This window comes from Lethenteron reissneri, chromosome 32, assembly GCF_015708825.2.
Source record: "Lethenteron reissneri isolate LAM-NWPU_2019-01 chromosome 32, ASM1570882v1, whole genome shotgun sequence".
Lineage (NCBI taxonomy): Eukaryota > Metazoa > Chordata > Hyperoartia > Petromyzontiformes > Petromyzontidae > Lethenteron > Lethenteron reissneri.
The window spans coordinates 12892504-12914853 of NC_083810.1; the positions used below are offsets into that span (position 1 = coordinate 12892504).

At 42.9% G+C, this 22350-nt stretch overlaps 1 protein-coding gene across 1 annotated transcript in view; it reads right to left on the reverse strand.

Moving 5' to 3' along the window:
• Window positions 1–218: 218 nt before the first annotated feature.
• The window catches only part of C2CD3 (C2 domain containing 3 centriole elongation regulator), a 47376-nt gene continuing 25244 nt past the window's right edge, over window positions 219–22350 (reverse strand). The window contains 6 exon segments of the mRNA XM_061564047.1: window positions 219–3242; window positions 13599–13716; window positions 14259–15357; window positions 16727–16959; window positions 18640–18870; window positions 20598–20722. Coding sequence (XP_061420031.1) covers window positions 3105–3242; window positions 13599–13716; window positions 14259–15357; window positions 16727–16959; window positions 18640–18870; window positions 20598–20722 — 1944 coding nt within the window. The 3' untranslated portion in view covers window positions 219–3104.

Genomic DNA, 22350 nt, shown 5'->3' on the forward strand with positions numbered 1-22350 from the left:
ACGAATGCGCAGAAGAAACACAACTTTAACACTCCGATTAGCGCGTCGTGTCGAGCTCGCCGTGATGAATATATCGCCGTGTCGTTCGCCTTCAGCAGACATACAATGACGTCGCAATGCAATTGATGCGAGAGCCGGGGGCTTATGGGACCCCGGGGTCCCGCCAGAAGGTTTAATGACGTACGTCAGTAGAATGGAACCGCTTTTAGAGATGGAATAGCTATCAGAGATGGAATGAACTACTCAGAGTAGCCATATGATTTAAACGAGTACTGTATTATCCCGAGTTTGTGAAGCAATCTGTACCGATTACATAATGCTGAAAACAGTCTGCTTAATTGGAAACAGCTGGTTAAACTGACTTTCGCCAGGTTAAATCAAGTTTCAATATCTCCCAATAACATACAGCACCTGCATTAAATGTAAAATTGAGAATTTTATTTGTTTTCAGTGCAATCACGTTTTATCCAGGACTGGATACAAAACATTTACTTTATAAATATCTGTAGGGATACTATTACATACAATGTACATCTCTGGGTACGTGAAGGAATGTGTGCTTCTAAAGCAATCAATAGATACATTTAATTTCTATTGTATTCAACTTATATAAGTATATAATTCAACTGTATAAAATATACACACAGCATAATGAATCTGGAAGATAAGAACCTATTTGGTGCAGTCTATACAATCAACAGCCACTGTTAATGCTGCCCAAAATATGTGTGCAGTTCGGCTAGATTCCAAAACATGTTTAGGGTTAAAAGTTGGCTCATGAAGGTGACATAAAACAACTTCATGGTGACATCATGCTTCAACAACTATCTTGAGAAGGAGGTTACTCTGCAGGCTGTAACATTTTGCATCTGTAGCTTTGGAGGCTTTGTACTTCTGGCCCTTAGTTTCACTCCTACAGCTTTTCTGTCCATCTACTGCTGGATGAAGGCCTCTTCATGCAGTGCAGGGAAATTTCGACCAGACTTCATCATCACGGTCAGTGCGGCTTGATGGAGGCTGGGAGTACATAGATGCGGGAGCATAGACGTACAGTCCAACAAAGGATTGTGTTGCATCCTTATCTGCTCCTAGTTTCAAGACAGGTGGCATAATTCCAGTGACTGGAATGCGGTGAAGGTGTCTCATGCCAAGCTCAAACCGATCTTGGCCAAACGATCGCCTCTCAAAACGACCGTTCCAGTGGAGCAGTGGTTGACACAACCACTGCGAAACTCATTCCGACCAATTCACTAATTTATGATTTCCTTTTATTATGCATGGTTCAGCTGCACGCGTTTAAACTGGAAAACAAGGAACAGGGTCCCAAAGGCCTCCGCCCTCGGGTTAACTTCGTTTGCATAATACACACTCATGTTTGAAAACACGACAAAAACATCGCACACAACTGAAACAAACACAAAAAAATCACTCTTAATTACAAGTGCACTTATTAATCACAAACTAGATTCGAAGCTTTCATGACTGTAAGGACTAATATTTTTGGGTTTTTTCGGTAGTCACGTAGGTAAATTTTTTTAATAAAATTAAATAAAAATCACGACGTTTCGGAGGCTTGTGTTGCCTCCGAAACGTCGTGATTTTTATTTTATTTAAAATTTTACCTACGTGACTTTACCGAAAACACCCAAGAATATAATCACAAACTCCAGCGCATTCGCGTGCTACTGCCGTCGTACACAAGTGTGGGGGGAACTGTGTTCACTCACATGTCAGGGCCGAAAAGCCCTGCCTGCCCATGTTTGGAAGTCTAATTTGTAGGTGTTGACAGGACAAAGTGCGCCATGCTCTATTTGACAGTGTTCCAGTGTATATTTTAAATGTCGATTTTTTTTCCCCATAATTCTTTAGCAGCTATATTCTTGGTTCTTTCGGTAAAGTCACGTAGAAGTGAAATAATAAAATAATATTATTATAAAAAAAATTATTTTTTTGTTTTATATTCATATTCTTTTGTTATTTCACTTCTACGTGACTTTACCGAAAGAACCAGGAATATGAATCCCTGCAGTCACGAAAGCTTTAAATCTTTAGCAGCTGATAATATTATGGACAAATATTAATCGGTGTAATCGGCTTCAAACAGAAGCATGAACCTTGTTCAAATACATCTAAATGGAAGAGAAATATTGTAAGAAAATTGCACCATATAACCGAAGGTTACGATTGGCTCAAAGGTTGTGGTTGAAACTATTCTATTTTTACATTTGGTCCCATACGTTGGAAGGTGTGGCTTTAACAAGTTCAACTATCCAGCATTGAGTTATACGTGTCTATAATGTATATAAATAGGCGCATTGCCAAGCACTGCAATACTCATGTGTATAGCAAGAGCAGGATTGTGATACCATGTATGTTAAGAATATAAACTAACATCCTGCTAGGAGGTACAGTGGTCAGAGTGCATGCGAGTTCTTATTCCTGTCAAGGGTGGATTCGGCCCTCTATCCCTGCTTGGTCAATACAATTAATTTGTGTGAAGTTAAACACTGGTTGTCCTTATGTATGTAATGTTGAACTTCTTTCACACCGTACGTAGCCAACCGTGCTGCGGAAGGACAACGAACTAAACACAAAAAGCACTTCTAAAGAATTGAGTTTTCAATTTAGGTTTAACCCGCTCTCGCCACGAGCTGTAAACACAAGATCACTCTCCATGCCCATTTTAGTGGGAAACCACTGACCATCAATTCCAATTTCTCAGTATTATCTGGAGATTGTCTATATCGCAAGATATTGCTAAAGGTATGCAAAAGTTGATAAATAATTACTCAAGTTTTTTTTTACCAGTACTGAGGACACGAGGAAAAGAGAGCTATTGCTTTTCAAGGGACATCCGATATCAGGGTGATACCTGCAATATCAATAGGCATCACGTCGGCAGACCGCCATCGAGAGAAGGGCGATCCGATACCAGCATTGCCTGCACGGCCCCAGCACCACAACCGTAATGCACGTTTAAAGTTGGCCAGACTCTCCCACAGATTTAGCTCACTGTCGAGACATCGAGACCTTTCAGCGCGACGCTGGCACGCATGTCCACTCGCAAGCACGCAGGCACGTGTGCGCACGTACGCACGCACGCACTATTCTGGCTTGGAGTAGCGGCTGGAAAAGATCTTCGCGATGCGTTGGGTTTGGTCTGGGGGAAGTGACGGTGCCAGGTGGGCTTGGAGTCGCGGAGTGCGGCGCGCGTTTGCCCCGCTTGTGCCAATCTCGCCCTCCTGTCACGCACGGGCAAGGGCAAGATCACATGGCAGACAATGCGGTTATTGATGTTGATGGCTTCGAAGTGCACATTAACGAGACGCGCGTTGCAGATGGACATTCAAAATGTCATCTGCAGCACATACTTCCGACAATATCATCAGTGACAAAGGGGCATCTCTACTCACAACTGTACTAATCAAATTGTTGAAAGTCCATCAAGACAACAAGTATCCTTCAAGCGAGACCTGTATAAATATAAACTGCCGGATAATACATCAGCAATATTGGCTCAAACAAAGCAGTAGGACAAAAACAATGCACCAACTGTAAATTGACGTAAAACTAAATGACGTTCCAAAGGAACGTTGGAAGCGAAAAACAGGACAGGGTTATAAGAGGTCAAAGTCCTCCGTCGGGCCGGGAACATTGCTGCTCTCAGCAGGCGTTGTTTGTGCAGCGCACACCCACCTACGTCTTGGGGGAGAGGGGTAGGGAGAGGGGTAGGGAGAGATGGGGCGAGGGGCCCCACTGAACGGGTGTCCCAAGTGGAATGTCCAGAGGCCCCAGGATTAGCATCTCACGAGCAGCAGTCGCGTGAATGCGGGGCCAAGACAACCAATCAGAGCACTGGGATAGGACGGGCCCCTGCTTGTCCAGTGCAAGATTTAGAAGGAAAAACAATCTCACTTGGGTGGGTGGCTGGTGGTGGTGGTGGGGAGGGGGAATTTATGGCACGGCGCTCAATTCGCGAGCAGGATTGTGTGATGAGGCCAACTGCAAGTGTCCTCCAGTTGCAGTTAATCTCTTCTGCCGTGTGAACTGCAGCGAGTGTAAAGGTGGTCATTTCCATATCTATAGCGATGCCGGGATATGGTAAATATAGTACGTAACGTGATATTTTCCGCAAAAACGTGTTCAGTCTGTTGCTACGCATATACCCTTTTGCATTATCAATGAGTCTATAATCAATGTTTTATCTCTCCAAAACAAATGTGTTACTAACCTGGAGAAAATTGCAAGAAGATTAAATAATGTTGAAGACGCAGCGTGTATATTGCACACTCTATTCATACAGTTCTATATCTGTATAACGCAAGATGAAATACACATCGGAGTCTATGTTTAGTACGTTTTCCTTTCATGCAGAAGCTGCTGCTGCTGCACAGTCTGCCCTTTGTCGGCAAATTTTCTTGACCAAGTTAGGTTTGCATAGTGGTGTGGCACAGGTGATGTTCACATTATCCGCTGTTGCCCAATAGCTGGTCACGCTATACCCATCGCACAGTAATTTTGGAAATGCATTCTTCCCATTGCGTCAGTCGTGCAAAAACCAGCCAGAGCCAGTCAGCGCCACTGGGCAGTTCGCTGTGCGGTTATAGTAGAGCCCCCCCCCCACCCGCCACAATCTGTTGGAAACCGGAACAAAGAAAATCGCAAAGTCTAAGCAGTGCCGGGCAGCTTGAAACAACAACAGGAAATGTTTCCACTTATTACGTAACATTGGACCTGTAAAGGAGACGTACATTAATTATCATGAGCGGTAAAAAAAGCTATCAGACACATTGGGCTTTTACAAGTTCTGCTTCTATATCTTGATTTGAAGCTTTCGTGACTGCAGGAATCCATACTCTTTGGTTCGTTCGGTAAAGTCGCGTAGGTAGACAAATAGAATGAAACTAAAAATGTCACGACGTTTCGATAGCAACACAAGCGGTCGTCCTCAGGCGGAAAAAATAATCTGCTTCTATATGTTTAGACTTTCCAAATAAACACATTGTGTGCCAACCAACGATACTTTGGACAACTTTGAATAATTGCAAAACATTATTGTTGCATTTTAAAAAAAATCAGTTACCATCCCGTAATTCATGTTTCAGCACCGTTACAACCACGCCCTCGAACGCTTGAGCCGTCCTGGCTTCAAGTAACACATGAAACACTCGGCGTGAAGGACTTTGACAATCACCGAACGATGCCCGTGCAAAAGTGCTCGAGGACACACATCGGGGTCAAAATATTCGAACCCGGTGGTGCATGGTCCAGCATTAATGTCAGCATCAAGTGCTTCTTGTGGGGTTTTTTTTCTCTCTCCCCCCTTGTCCTGTAATGACCTGTCTAAAACCTCGAGCCAAAAAACAAGTTCAGCCCACTCCACCGCCCCCCTCCATCACCGTTGCTTGAGGTTATATATTTATTATGTGTTCCAACAGAGCATGCAGGAAGTGCCAAGACACCCGAAGCTTCGCATCATTTACAGTGTGCAAAAACAGTAAGATTTGGTATCTTTTTTTGCGAGCTCCCCAAAAAAATATTCCAATATTGTTTTATTTTGCACGTGCTGTGTTGAATGCAGTTGTCAAACTTTATGCGGACTTCGTTCTAAATGAGCTTCGTTCCCAGAGGATTCGTTCACCGAGGTAATTACTATCTTTTGAATCGTAGATTCCTGTGAACATGCGTGGAAGGCAATATGATTTGAATGCAATTTGTATTCATCACGGCTTTAATTAAATTTGAGAATTATATGAAAGGGTCTTTCATGTCTGTTCTATCTTGGGTCACGTGCTTCGATAGTCATCTATTACAACAGCCACTAGAAAAGTTTCCACTTTACTACGCAATTAGTTTGAATGTAATTTTGTGCGTTTGCATATTTATGTACTTGTACGTTTGGAGTGTGCTGTATGTTTAATAAAATATTGCATTTTTTATTCATCAATATTGCTTTTTTCTTCTTGGTTCTTTCGGTAAAGTCACGTAGAAGGGAAGTAATAAAATAATACAAATAAAACATAATAAAATAATTCTCACGACGTTTCGGCTACAACGCAAGCAGCCGTCTTCAGGTGAAGAATGAGACACTACCATTCTTCACCTGAAGACGGCTGCTTGCGTTGTAGCCGAAACGTCGTGAGAATTATTTTATTTTATTATGTTTTATTTTTATTATTTTATTACTTCCCTTCTACGTGACTTTACCGAAAGAACCAAGAAGATGAATCCCTGCAGTCACGAAAGCTTTAAATCGAAATTTAATATTGCTTTTGATAAAAAAAAAGTTCCATCTTAGTTTCAAGTTCTCATGCCTGCTCTTTTATCATTTCACTTCCACATTTCTGTACAATGGTGCTGGGCTTGACTGTTCCAGACTGAACCTGTCTGTGCGCATCACCCAAAAAAATGCATAAGCAGCTTTACAACCGCAGCACCTCTCATCAGCACGGTTGGTTAATACCCCCAAATATATTCCGACCTGGTACTACTACATAGTAGAAATGTAAAGCATTGAAGGACATTGTTTAGGACATGATCACCATAATGAACAAACAGGGATCAATTACGGGCTCCTTTACAACTATGCTTGCTTTTCAGTTTGTGTCAATGTGCTGTTATATATGTCTGAGATACTCAAACAAATGCTTTCTATCGCTTTCAACATTCGCAGAGAATGGATAGTTGGCAGCCTGAAGGACCGTGACTATGCCAAATGCACCAGATAGCAGTTTCTCATTATTTAAGGGTACAAAGCACAACACGAGTCTCTACAAAATCAAGGATCAAATATGTTGGCTCAAGCTGCACTTGTTATTGTATTTGCATGGAAGCAACATGAGTAATGGATACTTGTGAGAACATATTGTAAAAGTACAGCATTCTATTTGCATGCACATAATGCTCACGGATGACGCGATGTACATGTTTGCATTATATATCTAAAACCATTTCAATCACAATGGTAAAGTACACCAACTAAACATGCTTTACAAAAGCATGTCTATTCCAGTATTTGCAACACACTGCACAACCCTTACATTCGGGAATCACAATAGGGAATGTTCCAGGTACTCTAGGCCACAAAAATAGCACACAATGACCTCTTATACGAAACTTTATCTCCAGTCGATTAAATAGAGTATGGTTCTATCAGCGTAACGCTGCCTTGTGTTAAAGCTGATAGGAGGGAGCTGGACAAGGTATTACGATGTGCAGCTATAAGGGGGGGGGACCCCGACCCTGCAAGTCAATGCCATGGCAATACCCCATGTACACTGAATGAAACAGTCCATGAGATGATAAAGAGATTAACAGCAAATTACAGCTGCTGAAACCATACATCAGCGCAGATGTTCTTCTCGGCAATTAAGAAGAACATCACCTAATGCAATTATGTGTATTGCGCTGTGATAAGCTCAAACTTTTAAACAACACTCCCCACACAAGAGCCTTGAATGTCCGGTAAACACATAATATGTAATTAATGAACCAAGTAGCTTTTGCTATTTTCTTTTTATACGTTACTTAAAAATGTATCCAATGGGGAAAACAGTTGGTTTTTCATTTGCTCTCGAAAATGAATGCAATGGCACTGTATAGATCCACGTATGCAAGCACTAACGTCTCATCGAAAGCACAACTTTCACAATATTGTAACTAGAGTACATTTACAACAGGGAGGCACATGGTTAACGATTAATACTGTACCCACACAGACATTATGATGATAATGAGCGTTGGGGATTCAGGAGTTCTACATTGACGAGTGTGCAACAAAGAACAGCTCATGTTTTATTTAAGCTCGAGTGCTCACACACGAAACAGGACACAGAGGGCTTGGCCGACCCCCTTCATGAAGCTGAAAGGCAAATGCTAGGTGGGTGAGACAACAAGCCGCTCTTCTGCCGGCTGGGAAACAGAGATCCCTTTTGAAAAACAACGAGTAGGCGCGGTGGTGGCGGCAGCAGCTTGCCCCTTTCAGCGATTGGTGTGCAAGGGAGGAGAGTCAAATGACGCTTGTTTTTCAGCTCTCTCGTCATGCGGGCGGATTGGGAAGGAGGGCTTCCGAAAGGGCAACGTGACGCTACAGCCCAGCCAATGGTTCTTAACCTAGTCCGGAGCAAGCAATTCTGTTGCTGGGGCAGTGTGTTAAATACACCGGTTCAAAACAGCTCCCGATGCTCACGGATAAAGGGATGTTTTTCTCTCCCGTAATGCTGCTGCCCCCCTCCCCCAAAAAACCCACAAAAGCCGTGGCAGGAGTTGGCGTTCGGGATGGGGGCATCTCTCTACACGAGTTGAATTATAGCACCAACAAGGATGAAAACATTTAATGAGGGCTCACCATAAATATACATTCGGGAAAGTCGAGTTGAAAAAAAAGCAGGTTCTTGGCCTAAAGTGACATTCCTGAACAAGCATGTAGAGTGCGATGGGGTTTAATGTTAAATGTCAGCAGCTTAAGTTGAAACAAAATTAGAATCGTACAGTAGCCGACTGGCACGGTTAAAACATTTTTGTTGCATCACCTTCCTCGTCAACGCAGGAAACCACAGCGATTCAACTGTAGAATTGTGATACAACTGCAAAGCTACATTTAAAAAAGACTGCAGCTGGGATATCCGAGTGCTTCATGAAAATGGCTTGATGGAAAAGCCACACGCAGTTATCGTAACGGGGCTCAGCTGGGGACCTTTGTGCCAACTGTTAGCGGGCAACCTTTCACCCGCATTCTCTTTGTTCAAGTGTCCACATGGACCAGCAACGTACAAGGAGCCTTGCAGGCATCTCTCGCAGCACCTATACTCGTAAACACGCTCGCAAATTTGGTGGCCTCCAGCGAACACTTCACGCTGCTCGATACTGAATGATCCGCCAGTCACTTGCGTAAATGACATGCACACACCCACATCCACACAGAGATGTGCAATTCAATGGCAGTACGAATAAGTGGCAATGATTTTAATAGGTCAATGTTTGCAGTTAACATTTCGTCAAGTGTGCATGCAGTGAAACCCCGGCAAGCTAGATTTTACACATAGACGCACCAGGTCAGCAATAAAATGTTGTTTTCTTCTTTTAAAATACAGATGAAATGCTGTAATAGAATATATAAGAAATAGTAATAGAATAGAATTGAATGCACATGCTATGTACTTCAAATGTGATGCAATGTATAACGTATAATATAAATCCACGAGAACATGTTACATTGTTCAGAATGTTTAAAATAAGTAAAGTGTAACAAATGTACTTAACAATACGTCGTTAGTGGTGGGTGATGGTGGGGAGGTGATAGGCTAAGGGTGCCTGGGGATGGGTGGGTACAATAACACACACCGTAATACATTTACAGCAACACAGATATGTATACAATGACATGTATGTATACAGTAACAGGGTAGTTTTTACATTGATAATAAATTAGTTTAGCAGCTCGCCAAACTCTTTGGTTTGCACCCAATAAGTCTGGCGACCCAAGGATTTGCTATCCAGTATTCGCGTTTATGTTTGGAACAGTTAAGCCTGTGCCCGCTATGGTGCCTTCATACTGAGAAACACTGGCTTGCAATGTGATAGGTGCATAGGTCAACAGAAAGTGGAGACCAAGTAAATTCACGTTTCTCTCCAACACTGCTTGCTACAGGAAGCTCAGATAATGACACAGTATTTGACCACATTAGGAATGGCTTTGTGACACGTGCACACATACGTGAATCCACTCACAGTATGATGCCGTGCATCATTATAATTAGTGGGGGGTTGTTGGTAATCTAATGGGGTATATCAATGTTCACGTGACAACTTTCCTCTAGGCCGCATCCGTTTTACTGGATTATTTCACAAAAATCTGATGATGCCTGCTGCGGTAACGAACGTATATTTTGATCATGATGAACACAAAGCTGCCTTGATCTTCGATTATCCAGCTACTTCCAACATTATCTTGCTGCGGTCCCGGGCCGATCCGGCAAAACCGCTCCAGATGCTGTAACCAGTCCGGCGATCGGCACGATGTGCGAGACTAGAAAAGTAGCTCAGCTTGATTTCAGTGTTCTATAATTATATACATTACATGATACACTACGTACAACTTAAACAATTAAAATACTGTACGTATATACATCACCCCACTCAGAGTCTTCGAGAAAGGAGTGGTAAGTACGGTACAGTAAATACAATAACATTTTAAAGTATAATTTGTATCTGTCTATTTGTATGTTTATTTATGGCAATTGCATACAGTAAACACATTTAAAACATACAAAAAACAACACCTAAAAAGCATGTCATACAAGAATGTGCAAAAATAAGCAATTTTAAATAATGATTATCGATTATCTAGTGTTTTTTAAAATCCGCCATGCCCCGAAGCAACCGGATAATCAATGATCTACTGTATATCGATGGTCTACTGTATATCGATGATCTATTGTATATCGATGATCTCCTGTATTTAAGTAAAATAGCGGTGAGGGTGATTCACACAGCCACATTCAGCACTCAACAAGGAGAAAAAAATAAACCGTTGCAGTAAAACCACAATATTCTGCAAAACCTTCAGTGTGGCCATAAACGAAGATTAAAGAAACGTATTATTTGGGTCTTTCGGTAAAGCCACGTAGAGAGCACAAATAAACAAAAATCACGACGTTTCGATCGCAACACAAGCAATCGTCATCAGGTGAAACATATAGCGGGAGAGCTGCTGAGAATATATTATATTGCTTGTGTTGCAATCGAAACGTTGTGATATTGTTATTATTTTTAGTATTTCTTCTATCTACATGGCTTTTACCGAAAGACCCAAAGAATATGAATTCCTGCAGTTACGAAAGCTTTAAGTCCAGATTAAACAAACGAGCCGCCAAACCCTGAATTAGATCCTTTGTCTGATGTTAATAACGTATCCAGGAGAGCCTCAATGGGTCCTTGTGGGATTTTTTTTTTCCATATATGTTTTCAGGAGGGTGCCACACTAGGATTTGTGACTATTTTGCTTAGTTGTTTGGCATGTGGGAGAAAACTGGAACACTTGGAGAGAAAACAAACTATGCATATTAGGGGTAAGACACAATGCTAACAGGTGCACCTCCTATTAGCACGGTTGGCTACGTACGATGCGAAATAAGTTCAATATACATACATGATGGCTACTGCTGTACGGTAATGTGCCGGTACCCGTGCAGTCTGAGTTGACACCACCAGGTCTTCCCAAGCAGGTCTCCCCATCCCACACACAGCCAGGCTTACGTTTACTTAACTTTTTAGGTCTGACAAAAATGTTTCACTTTCAGGGTGACTTGGTTATACTGATCCCTGAACAAAGTGAGATTTGTTTTAATTCGGGCTAAGAATAAACACGACTTTGAACGGCGAGCCAACAAGTCACGGGGAAGTATACTGGGGATACAGGATGAATGTGTTAACTTGAAATTAATTATTCGTCCCCAGCGACATCCTCTCAATGGGGCTTTCACTTGTGTTGGGACAGGAGACGCACTTCCAGAGAATCTATCACTCGTTGAAAATGTGTCTTTTACGGCAACCGCAATGTTCACATAACAGGCTCAGATGTTTCATTTCTGAACATTAATAATACAAACTTAGGATCAATTATATGGGAACTTTACAAATCACACGGGGGGGGGGGGGCGGGGGGGCAATATGTTGAATACAGGAAGGACAAGGCAGTGTGAGCATACCAAAAGTTCGTGAATATAAACAGCTGGAGTATCCATGGGGGGTCTTCAATGAATGGCCTGTGAATGTGACTACCTACCAGAATGACGAAAACTCGTTTCCAGAGCTTGGATAGGTCCCTTACAAAGATCACCGGTTGAGGGTCGCTCCTCAATTTTAAACTGTCAATGTGAATGCCCAAACTGTGTTATGTTCCCAGTAAAGGGCAGCAGAAACTGACCGCGATTATTTTATTCATGAAGGGAGCACTGTAGGCTTAAGTATGAGTTATTATGACTTAGAAATAACCCTACAGAGTAAATGTGATGCATTGTTGCCATTTGGCAGGATGAGCTATTCATAGTGTGTGTTGCTAAAGTACGAGGTTCTTGGTTGTACTCTTAATACAAACATAAGCAGTGGATTTACAAGAGTTTTTTTATTTATCGTTTGGTAGAGCGTTGACCCTGTGGTTAGCGAACTGAACCTGGTTACCTGGGTTCGAGTTTCAGCCACGGCTCACAACAGTGGCAAGTGGTATAACGACCAGCACTAACGAATCCGGTAAACTATGGTCAAACAATCCTCATGACTAATATAGTATGGGAAGGCGATCATCCAGCAGTGGATTGACTAAAAAACTTTGAATTATGATTTTCTATTCGAAGGTTAAAAAGTACAGTGTTCATATGTACAAATGTTTCAAGTTAATGTCGTCTAAGGGCCGTCAAAAATCATCCAGTGAGATGTCTGTAATTCGAGTCTAAGGGCCTTTTAAAAATCATCCAGTGAGATGTCTGTAATTCGATATCCGTGGGGTCTGGCCGATCAATGATTCATAACTTTAACCTGTGCCTTGGACTCCTAAGTCCATGACTTAAAAAAAAACGTGCAAAAGCAGCCCCCCAGATGGGCACCAAATATATCTTATCTGCAGAATTCACGGCCAAAAGCAAATCCGTGGACAGTAAGGCACGAAATTCATTATACATTTTTTTTTAGTTATGCAAATGTCAAAGAAGACTTATGATTATGATGACAAAGGTAATGGATGAAGATAAATATGCTTGTTGTCCCCCTGTCTTTGTGACCCATAATTGCCGCCGCTGTCATCACCATCGTATTCATTAATTCTCGTCTTTACCAATGGCGATTATGATGATCGACGTCTCTTTCACGACCACCAGTTACCGTTGCTGAGACAGCTTCCTAGGAAGGGCATTAGTGCGGCAGCTTTGCGGCCATGTTGTCGCATACGGTACAAACATATCTATTCTCAAACTAATGCGGGACATTTGTTTGCGGATAAACCTATCTATAGGACAGTCTGTCCACAGGAGGAAAACCACTGTTCACATCCCACATGAGTAGTAGTTATCTTGTGAACCCATGAGCGATGATAAGCCAAGCTCATACCAGTTAGGAATTTTAGCTCAACTTTTGCCCTTGAGCCGAGCTCTAACCAGTGCTCCAAATAGTTGGGAGACATGGATGTATTGGCAGCACACCGGTGCAGCATAACACACCGGTCCTTATAAAACAGCCTAAAATAAACATTTGAACTGACATTCGTCTTCCGAATGCTTCGACATCACGAGAACTGATTTTGACGCACCATTTTCTGACCGGGGTTGCGAATTGCAGTAAAATAAATAATTATTGTGAAAAGTTATATTTTTTTTATATACCGCGCATTGGTATACCGCCAATACATTCATATGTATATGTATGTTAAACACAGACTTTGGCATTTTAAAAGACATTTTATAGATTTTGAATGAACAACCCGGTTATAGAATTGGGAGACAGAAGAGAAATGAGAAAATCGGACTTGCACAAAATCATCTCTCGTACAGTCGGTAGTTTTATAACTTGCAGAGGGAGATGCGGGCGTGAGTGCCAGTCTCTCTCACCTTCCGTGCGGAGAATGCAGGGAATGCAGGGAATGCAGGGGCCAGCCTCAGTGCCCTCATTGAAGCCTCCAAGTCACGAGGTGGCAGGAAGAAGTTGGGCAGAGGCTCTGGTCCAGGGCTAGTGGCATGGCATCAAGTTAAGATAATTACTCACTTCATAGAAACTTTGGATTCTAAAGACTTGGTGGAAACAGCCAAAGCTCAAAATAGCAAACAAACTCGGCATTTCAAATGGAAAATGTTACATTACAATAGGTCAATTTTACCATTCACTTCAAAACATCAACAGTAATATTCCGATTACATTTATTACATTTCGATTTAAAGCTTTCGTGACTGCAGGGATTCATATTCTTGGTTCTTTTGGTAAAGTCACGTAGAAGGGAAATAATAAATAAAAATAAAACATTATAAAATTCTCGCGACGTTTCGATTGCAACACAAGCAATCATCACCAGGTGTGGTTTTTCTATGTGACTTTACCGAAAGAACCAAGAATACATTTATTATACTTAATACGCGAAGAACCCAATTATATTCCATTCAAATAATTAACTACGGAATAATAAAAACGGATGTCTCTTATATTGTTATGATGGTAGCGACTGATAATGGTGGAACGATGCTCTTTTAAAGATTTCTTAGCGCAATTAAGGATACACATTCAAGTCCCTTTCCTTCACTTCTTCAATTCCTTGCGCCTCCTGCTCCTCATCGGATGAGTGCTCATCACTTGCTGCTGCTCTGCGTTCTTCCCGAGAGGCTCTCTCACCGACACGTTTCTCAGTGGTTTGCTCTTGATCGCTGTGACTCGAAGAAGAACCGTGGCTCTCACGCGTGCCTTCAGATTCCCTGTGATCCGTCTCCTCATTTTCAGAAAGGGTGTTCTCAGTCTGTCGCTCCGAAATAACCGATGCAGCAGCACTCACCGAGGAGGCTGCAACATCAGCATCTGCATCAGCCCTCGCGTCATCAAACTGTTCATCGTTGATGTCCACTTCTAGCAACGCGCAGTGGTCATTGTTTTGTGAATGCATACCCTGTGATGGGATGGGCGTGTTATCATTTTCTGAACTTTCAGGCCCCAGCTCTTCCAAGCCAACAGATGCAAGTCTACTTATTTCACCATCGTCCATCACAGCAGGATCTGTGTCTATCTGTTCAAAGTCGGGCGCGGCAGTAAGAGTGGGCTGCTCAGGACTGCTTGTGTTCCTCTGCGTGCCTTCTTCCAACGGGATGAGTGAAGTGAGACTGTACTCTGCTCTGGGTCTGCCATGAGCGTGGGACTCGGGGTCGGACACGACGCTGGACCAGGGGCTCGTCTTGTCCGTGATCACCGAGATGTCGTTCAGTGTTCGTGGCTCCACGACGTGCTCGTCAAAGTCACCGTCACCGTAATCGCTTGCGCTCCCGATGACAAAATCTCTGACGCCAGTGCCAATGATGTCATCAAATCCGTCGATTTGGTGCGCGTAGTGTTCACCTCGACGGAAGTCGTCATCCTCGGCTGACAGGCTGCCAGATGCGAGCTCGGCAGCGTTTGTAAACATGCGCGCGGACATAGGTGTTTCCGCATCAAACGAGATGGGCAGCAGGTGGTCACCAATGCCCACTGGATCCCATGAATCAGCCGGCTCGTGTTCCCTGGCGGTCGTTGATCGATCAGACAGGAGGGCCGGCTCCATGCTGTCAGCATTCTCCTCGAACGCAGGCTCTTGTGCCGAAGGTGGCAGCGCCGTGCCTGCTGCACCACGCAAACCTGATTATCCATGCATGGATTAGCCTATCTAGCATTAACACACAGGCCATCTTTTTCAGTACAGCAATCGGTAATCGTACGCAAATAGGCAATGCTATTAAAATTACAAGGATGATTTACATTTTTTGGAAGTTAGCGATGACTCTAACCTATTATGACTTGTTTATGCTTACGTCTCAGGCATACAACGTCATACGTGAATGGCCTACAATAATTGGCGAGCAGCTGTGGGAATCGAAATGTCAACTCCTTGCCAACTGGCTCATGGCAAAATTTAAATCGGCAATATTCAAACTCCACCCGTCATCTTGCAATTAAGTGCAGAATGCCATTACTAATCATCAGATGCATGTAATGCAAAATGCCTTCAAGTGCACTTGAATTTAATATCAGTGAATGTTAAAAGTTAGAGCATGGTGCGGCACAATGAATGTCATTTGAAAATCCTTATTTTAACCTAAAATGTTACGCACGTCGAAAACGTCCTCAATTGGAAGTACGACTATTCGTGCTGTTGTAAACAGTCCATTTTAGGCCGCTATCCATCAACACTATCCATTGAGGCCGCTCATGCAATCACCACATTAGTACAAGTCAATTAAGAACAGTGCACCGAATGGTCATCTCACAGTGTTTGTGGAGGTCTCTTACCTGTAATGCAAGGCAACCCTGGACAATTTCTTTAATGGTCCGAACACTTGCTAAACTAAACAAATGGTACTCTAAACCAGTCCAAATTTCCCTCGCAGAAATAAACGTTGATATGCAAGTACTGGACTAGACGGCTCATTGGGTAATGGACTGCTATTTTATGTTGGTGACTAAACAGTCAATTGGCCACGGATTTGCATGTTTTCTGATCAATATGCTCTTTTATAGATATCGGTGTACTTGCAAAAATACATTTTACCCATGCCTCTTTGCGTTGACTGTTAATAAACATGAGTGCGTTTGGAGAGGGCATATCACTGGAAGGAATAATGGCTGAAGGGTCAAAGCCAGATGATGGAATGAACGCTTGCCACCATGTCGAGGAGTCCATGAGAGCGACTCATGTGCACGCATCGGATGGATCGTGGATTGTGATTTAGGACCCTTGAGAGATGGTGATGGCGTGGTGTGAACGCTGTAAACCAGCGGTAGAAAGATTATAGAAAATATGGTGATGAATATAATTGGTGTTGGTTGTGGTGATAGTCATTAACTATAATTTCAATTATATTGTCAATATGATGGTTGTTCAATGATTGGTGGTAGTATGATGTTATAAATAATGACATGTAACACATGGTAATGGTTTGAGTTACAAATGAGAATGGCGACAATTATTTATATTTGCTTATTCCTCGTAAGTAAACTAATTACTGACCGCACATGAGGCTGTTGACCTCTGACACCAGGCGACTGGACTTCTCCAGCAGCTCGTCATGCATCTCACCGCCCGTGCCCGTTGGCTCTGTGCCACCCGTGCACAGCGGGTGGCTCTGTTCCCCGACTGTTTCCTTACGGGGCCCCTCCGACTGCCTCTGCCAAGGATCCGGCACGACCGACAGCCTTTTGGTGAAGAAGCGTTGCATGTCGTCCAGCTCCCTTAGGTTCTTCCTGTAGGAAAACATGCGAGGGCGTCTTCGTTGAGGTGGGTGGCATGGTCACAGTAGTAGTTCTGGAGACACAGTGGAGAACCTAAAACTATTCATTTTTTTCATTTTACCAGGTAAGGCCCACTGGGCTATATAGCTCTTTTTCAGAAGCGACCTGGCCACAAATGATTGCTTAATGAAGTGGCTTATCATGTGGAAATTTACAGCAGCCAAATACTCTAAATGCGTGATGTTGATTCTAAATGTGAAGGGAAAAACCAAAGGACCTGGAGTAAAATCCACGTGACCACGGGGAGAACATGCAAATTCCGAATATACTGGTGTCAAGGGTCAGGATCGAAACCACGACCTGTATACCAGACCAAGTAGTGAACATCTCGCCACCGTGATGCCAACCTAAGCAAGCACTTAATTTCTGAACCCACAGAAAAACCTTGCAGTTTCAATTTGCCACAAAAAAAATGGTCGGCGTTGAATTAAATTAAAACGTCGCACGGCAGATGCAGCTACCTCCTATCAACGACGGAAATGTAATGAGAGGTCCACACTGCATACCGTGGCCACAAATCTCAAACCGTGGACCACCGTGTAACGCCACTGCCCGCTTCGATCCATTGCCCGGCAGCATTTTCAGATATTCACTAGGCTGCTCCTGAAGCCATCAACTCATTCATCCATCTCCTATTGAACATAGCAGCGTTGCTGATCAGCTCCCCACCATACGAAAAAGGAATAGAGCAGCAGCAACTCATAGTGACAAAGGTTCTGTTTGGACAAGGCAGCCTTGGCAAGAGACCGGTTCACCGCATAATGGACCGCATGAAACGTCACCACTTTGTGTAATTGGTCGCGATTTAACGAGACAGCCCCAAAACCCCTACCATACCCTCGCAATGCGATGAAATGTTGCTGGTCACGGTCGCAATTTGATTCAATATATCCTGTTATAACATTGATCAGGGGTTGTAAACAAGACATGAACACCTCCCACTCTCATTTGAGGGCTGTGATTAAAGACAACATATCCGGGGGCTGCAGGGATCATGTGAACCCACTAAATACAACAAAATGGTATGCAAGCGATTTTATAGACGAGTCATTATTGATTGATGAATCGATGGAATTACCCAGTCATTAATTGATACAGTCATCTGGCATTTTCTCTAAACAGCTGACAAAATAAATATATATGGACTGCTTGTAACCTTTCATGCAAAAACCTGATTGGTATTAAATAAATGAATAGAGCACATTACAATAAAAACTGGCAGCCTAATAAAAACCTGTTTCTTGTAACAGAACATCAATACTGTACATTTCTAAAAGGCTCATTATATATGGAAATAGGGACGAAAGGCGTTTTATATATTTTTGGTCTGGCCAAGTCACCAAAGCTCATTATTAATTACACCTGCCCAATCCTACAAGTGCTGCACATTCACTTACAGTGGTCATCTCGATTAATCCCCAATGAAAATAAGGTTCACATCCTCCACTGCGCAGATCGTGTCAGACCGTGCGGCTATTGAAAAGTGGGTGGTGCCAACCGAACAAGGGACACCCAGATCACCCGGTGCCTCGGGCAAACCTCGCAGAAATGTGACAGCCTTAAACAAACTTCCTTTCAAGCTGCCACCTTCTGCACACAAGCTTGGGCTACTGCCCTTTAGCCCGCTGCTACCTGAGGCTCTTCAGGAGGGTGGATTTCGCGGGCTCACTGGAGTCTCCACTTCCATCGCTGACGCTGCCACCGCTGCTGCCGTTGCTGCCCACGGACTCTGCATGCGTGGGACCGGATGCCTCCCCGGGCGCGCTCCCCTCTGGCTGTTGCAGAGACTGGTGGAAGCGGCGCACGTTGTCGCGGTGCTCCCGGAAGCGCGAGCGGCTTGTGCCGACGCCCGCCGCCGTTGCCCTGTGCCGCCACAGCAGCAAACAGCGCCGGCGTCGATGAGCAAATGTTTCATGAATTTACAAACAGCAATATAATGACGGTGCTCAAGCCTGTCATTCAGAAAATCGGATACAGGGCTGTTTCAGCGACACCGCTTAAATAAATAAAGAGCCATATACCAATGTGCCCAAAGAAGAGAGTTTTCAATCTGAGCTTATTACCTGCTCTGACATATGAATAATAAATATGGACACTGGCAAAGAAAATGAAATGAAAAATTAAAGTTAAAAAGTGCACAGATAAGCATGGAGAGACAGGAAGAAGAACACACGTATCACGGACAAAAATTTACATTCGAGACACCAGAATAACTATTCTGAAGGGACAAGTGGGCTTGGGCAGGAAGACACTGCTCTTGACGGGATGATGGCCCGTGGTCGAGACTGACCATGGAGCAGCAGCCAAAAAAGCACGAACAGCACACGGAGAGGGAGAGATGAGATCGGCTCGTGTGTTGGAGCTCGGTGGATGGTTGCATCATGAGACCACGAGGAATGGCTACGACTCGGGGACATCTTCATTCAGCAGTGGATGCAGCATGGCTGGCGGCGAGCGTGCCTGTGATCCAGAACTTTAGATGTGAGGGTTGGTAGATTGCACACACACTCGTGAAATACCCGACCCGTCAGCCATTATCCCTTCTTGCTAAGCGCTTTGCCCAATGCTTTTTTTTACGGTGAATAAGGTGCATAATGCTACTGGTTAGCATTTGAAATCTATCAATATATAATTTTATTTAACGTGACTGTACAGTGCCAAATATGTATTCAACGCTATGAAGCTATTAAGAACTTTAAACGCATTATTTACTACAAAGACACCATGTGTATAGCCTTTGACAGACTGTGAAGGCAAGTGCTGTTAGCGAGCACCTATGAAGGCCAGCACAGTACACGAGGGGGTGGGTGGCCAGGACCAAGCCCGACCACCTTTATCTCCCCAGTAGTGATGTTTGCACACCGCACCAAGTACTAATTTGAGGCTGAGTCGACCTATATGCTACATAACACTCCTGTACAGCATTTAACGTGTATTATACACAATACCGCTATTATATAACATTTAATCTAAATTATGAATAATTTACTATTAAACAGAATTTCAAATGTAAATCAAATAGTACGCTCCGAATGATATCCCAGCATTATGCGTTGATGTATTGGGAGTTGCTACCACGTGCTACTACTGCACACGAGTTCTCCACGCCACGCCACACACTCTCTGCACAAATTCGGCCCTGGATTCGGCACGTAGATGACTTTGATTCGTCGAATGCTTGATAGGTGCCGAAACTAAATCAAATGTTAATCTGTATTTGTCCCATTCGAAATAAACACTGATTATTGGGGTTGGGTTAGGGTTACTTATAGGACCACAGAGATTGGGAAATTGTTTCCACCGGTTCTGGTTGCTTAGCTGTTTGTCTTTGGTTTCAGACTTCTCTGAATCACTCTCTTGAGAGTGGACGAAAACCGTTGAGCATTACAAATTCTACTTTATTAGAACGTATTATTTCAAATTAAATAGAGAGAAATTGCAATGTGTCACCTTCCTCCACAAACTGGATCAATTATCTGCCACTGGCAAGATCCCAAGGTCAGTAACACAAGGGCTTAGCTCAGGGCTCAGGCAATGTCGTATTATGCAGCGCTGGGATCGTTGGCATTACATAACCACGATTTCCACACCTGTCATTGAGCGTAGCGTTTGTACTGATGTGCTGCTCAGGGAATCTGCTGATATGGCTTGGAAAGATGCTGTAGACGGCAGTTGTTTGATAATGCGGTCCTCGGGACTTTGGCTGCACTGGGACCTTGGGACACAGTGGTGCACGAAACACAACACACAATTAAACATCGGGGCAAGAAACTTAGCGAATGTTATATTCTTGGTTCTTTCGGTAAAGTCACGTAGAAGGGAAATAATAAAATAATATAAATATAAAGCAATAAAAATTATCACGACGTTTCGAGTGCAACAAAAGCAATCATCATCAGGTGTGAAATCCACAGCAAGATGACGATTGCTTGTGTTGCAGTCGAAACGTCGTGAGAATTTGTATCGTTTTATATTTATATTATTTTATTATTTCCCTTCTACCTGACTTTACCGAAAGAACCAAGAATATGAATCCCTGCAGTCACGAAAGCTTTAAATCAAAATTTAGCGCATGTTGTCGTGAATTCCATGTCCTTTGCAGAAGACAGTTTTCAATTGCATTTTTTAATTCATACTTAATGTTCGGTTGCAGGTAGATGGTTCATAAAAATGACACGTATTGTTAATTCACAGCCCTTTTGTCAAATCATTGTTGTATGGAGGCCTCCCCACACTATGTAGATAGTGGATTTTTTTTCTAGCATACTTCACCACGCTGGTTCAATGTGAGTTGGAGAAATGGGCTGTCCCACCAACGTCTTGTTCGAATATCACTCACCATTAATGTTAACCATGATCAGCGTAGGAAAATAAGTTATTGGGTTTGTAGTGTAGTGGGTGGACCACTATATTGTAATTGTATCTTATTCTGTATTATGCAACACATAATTGTGCAATGGTATGTGACGTTAATTCTAGACTGTGACGTGTTCACGTGATAACCTGCAGACTATTGCATTCACGTTTTAGAGTTTTTATTATTGCGACTTTTGCTTCCAAGATTTTAACCAAAACATTTGAAATTCACATACGGTCAAGGTACTTAAGACCTTTTTAATGCTGCAAATAACATGGCTAAACAGCTGCATATTTACATTTCAGCACTGTGGAATTACATAAAAAGCCTCAATGGATAATGCACAAAACATGAAGATACTCGAGATAAAATGAGTTTCTTTTCCCAATGAGCTAGTGCGTCCAATAGCAGGAAGATATTTGAGAAAGTTTTTCAGTCTCTTTAAAACTGCCCACAGATGACCTTGTCGTCAGCTCTTTTTGTAGGTTGCTGCCTGCTACACGCTGCCATATCAAGTCACGCTTGGTCACATTCACTTAGATGAAATAAAAGTGCTCACATATTTTAAATATATTTCATTTGGGGGGAGGGGAGACTACATTTTCAAATACTATAGAATGGGACTCAAATGTTTTGTTACGATCTAATGTTCCAATGTTTCATTCATTTTAATGGTTGTCAGTCGATGACCAAATCACCCGGAATGCTCCCCAACATCATTATTTTACAAGCTACGCAGAAATGAGCCTGGATAGTACTTGGATGGGTAACCAATGACCACAATGCACAAAGAGGTTGGCGCTTGGCAGCTCAACATGGTGGGCAGTATAGGGCAGTCCGGCAAAATCCCTGGTTGGACTTGTACTTCTGTGCTGCCACACCACCGCTCCCCACCTTCACCAACAGCACTGACCAGATAAGAGCCTTATCAAATGCATTTCTGAAAAGTATTTACGAGATGGTGGGGAAAAAGACTACCAAAAAAC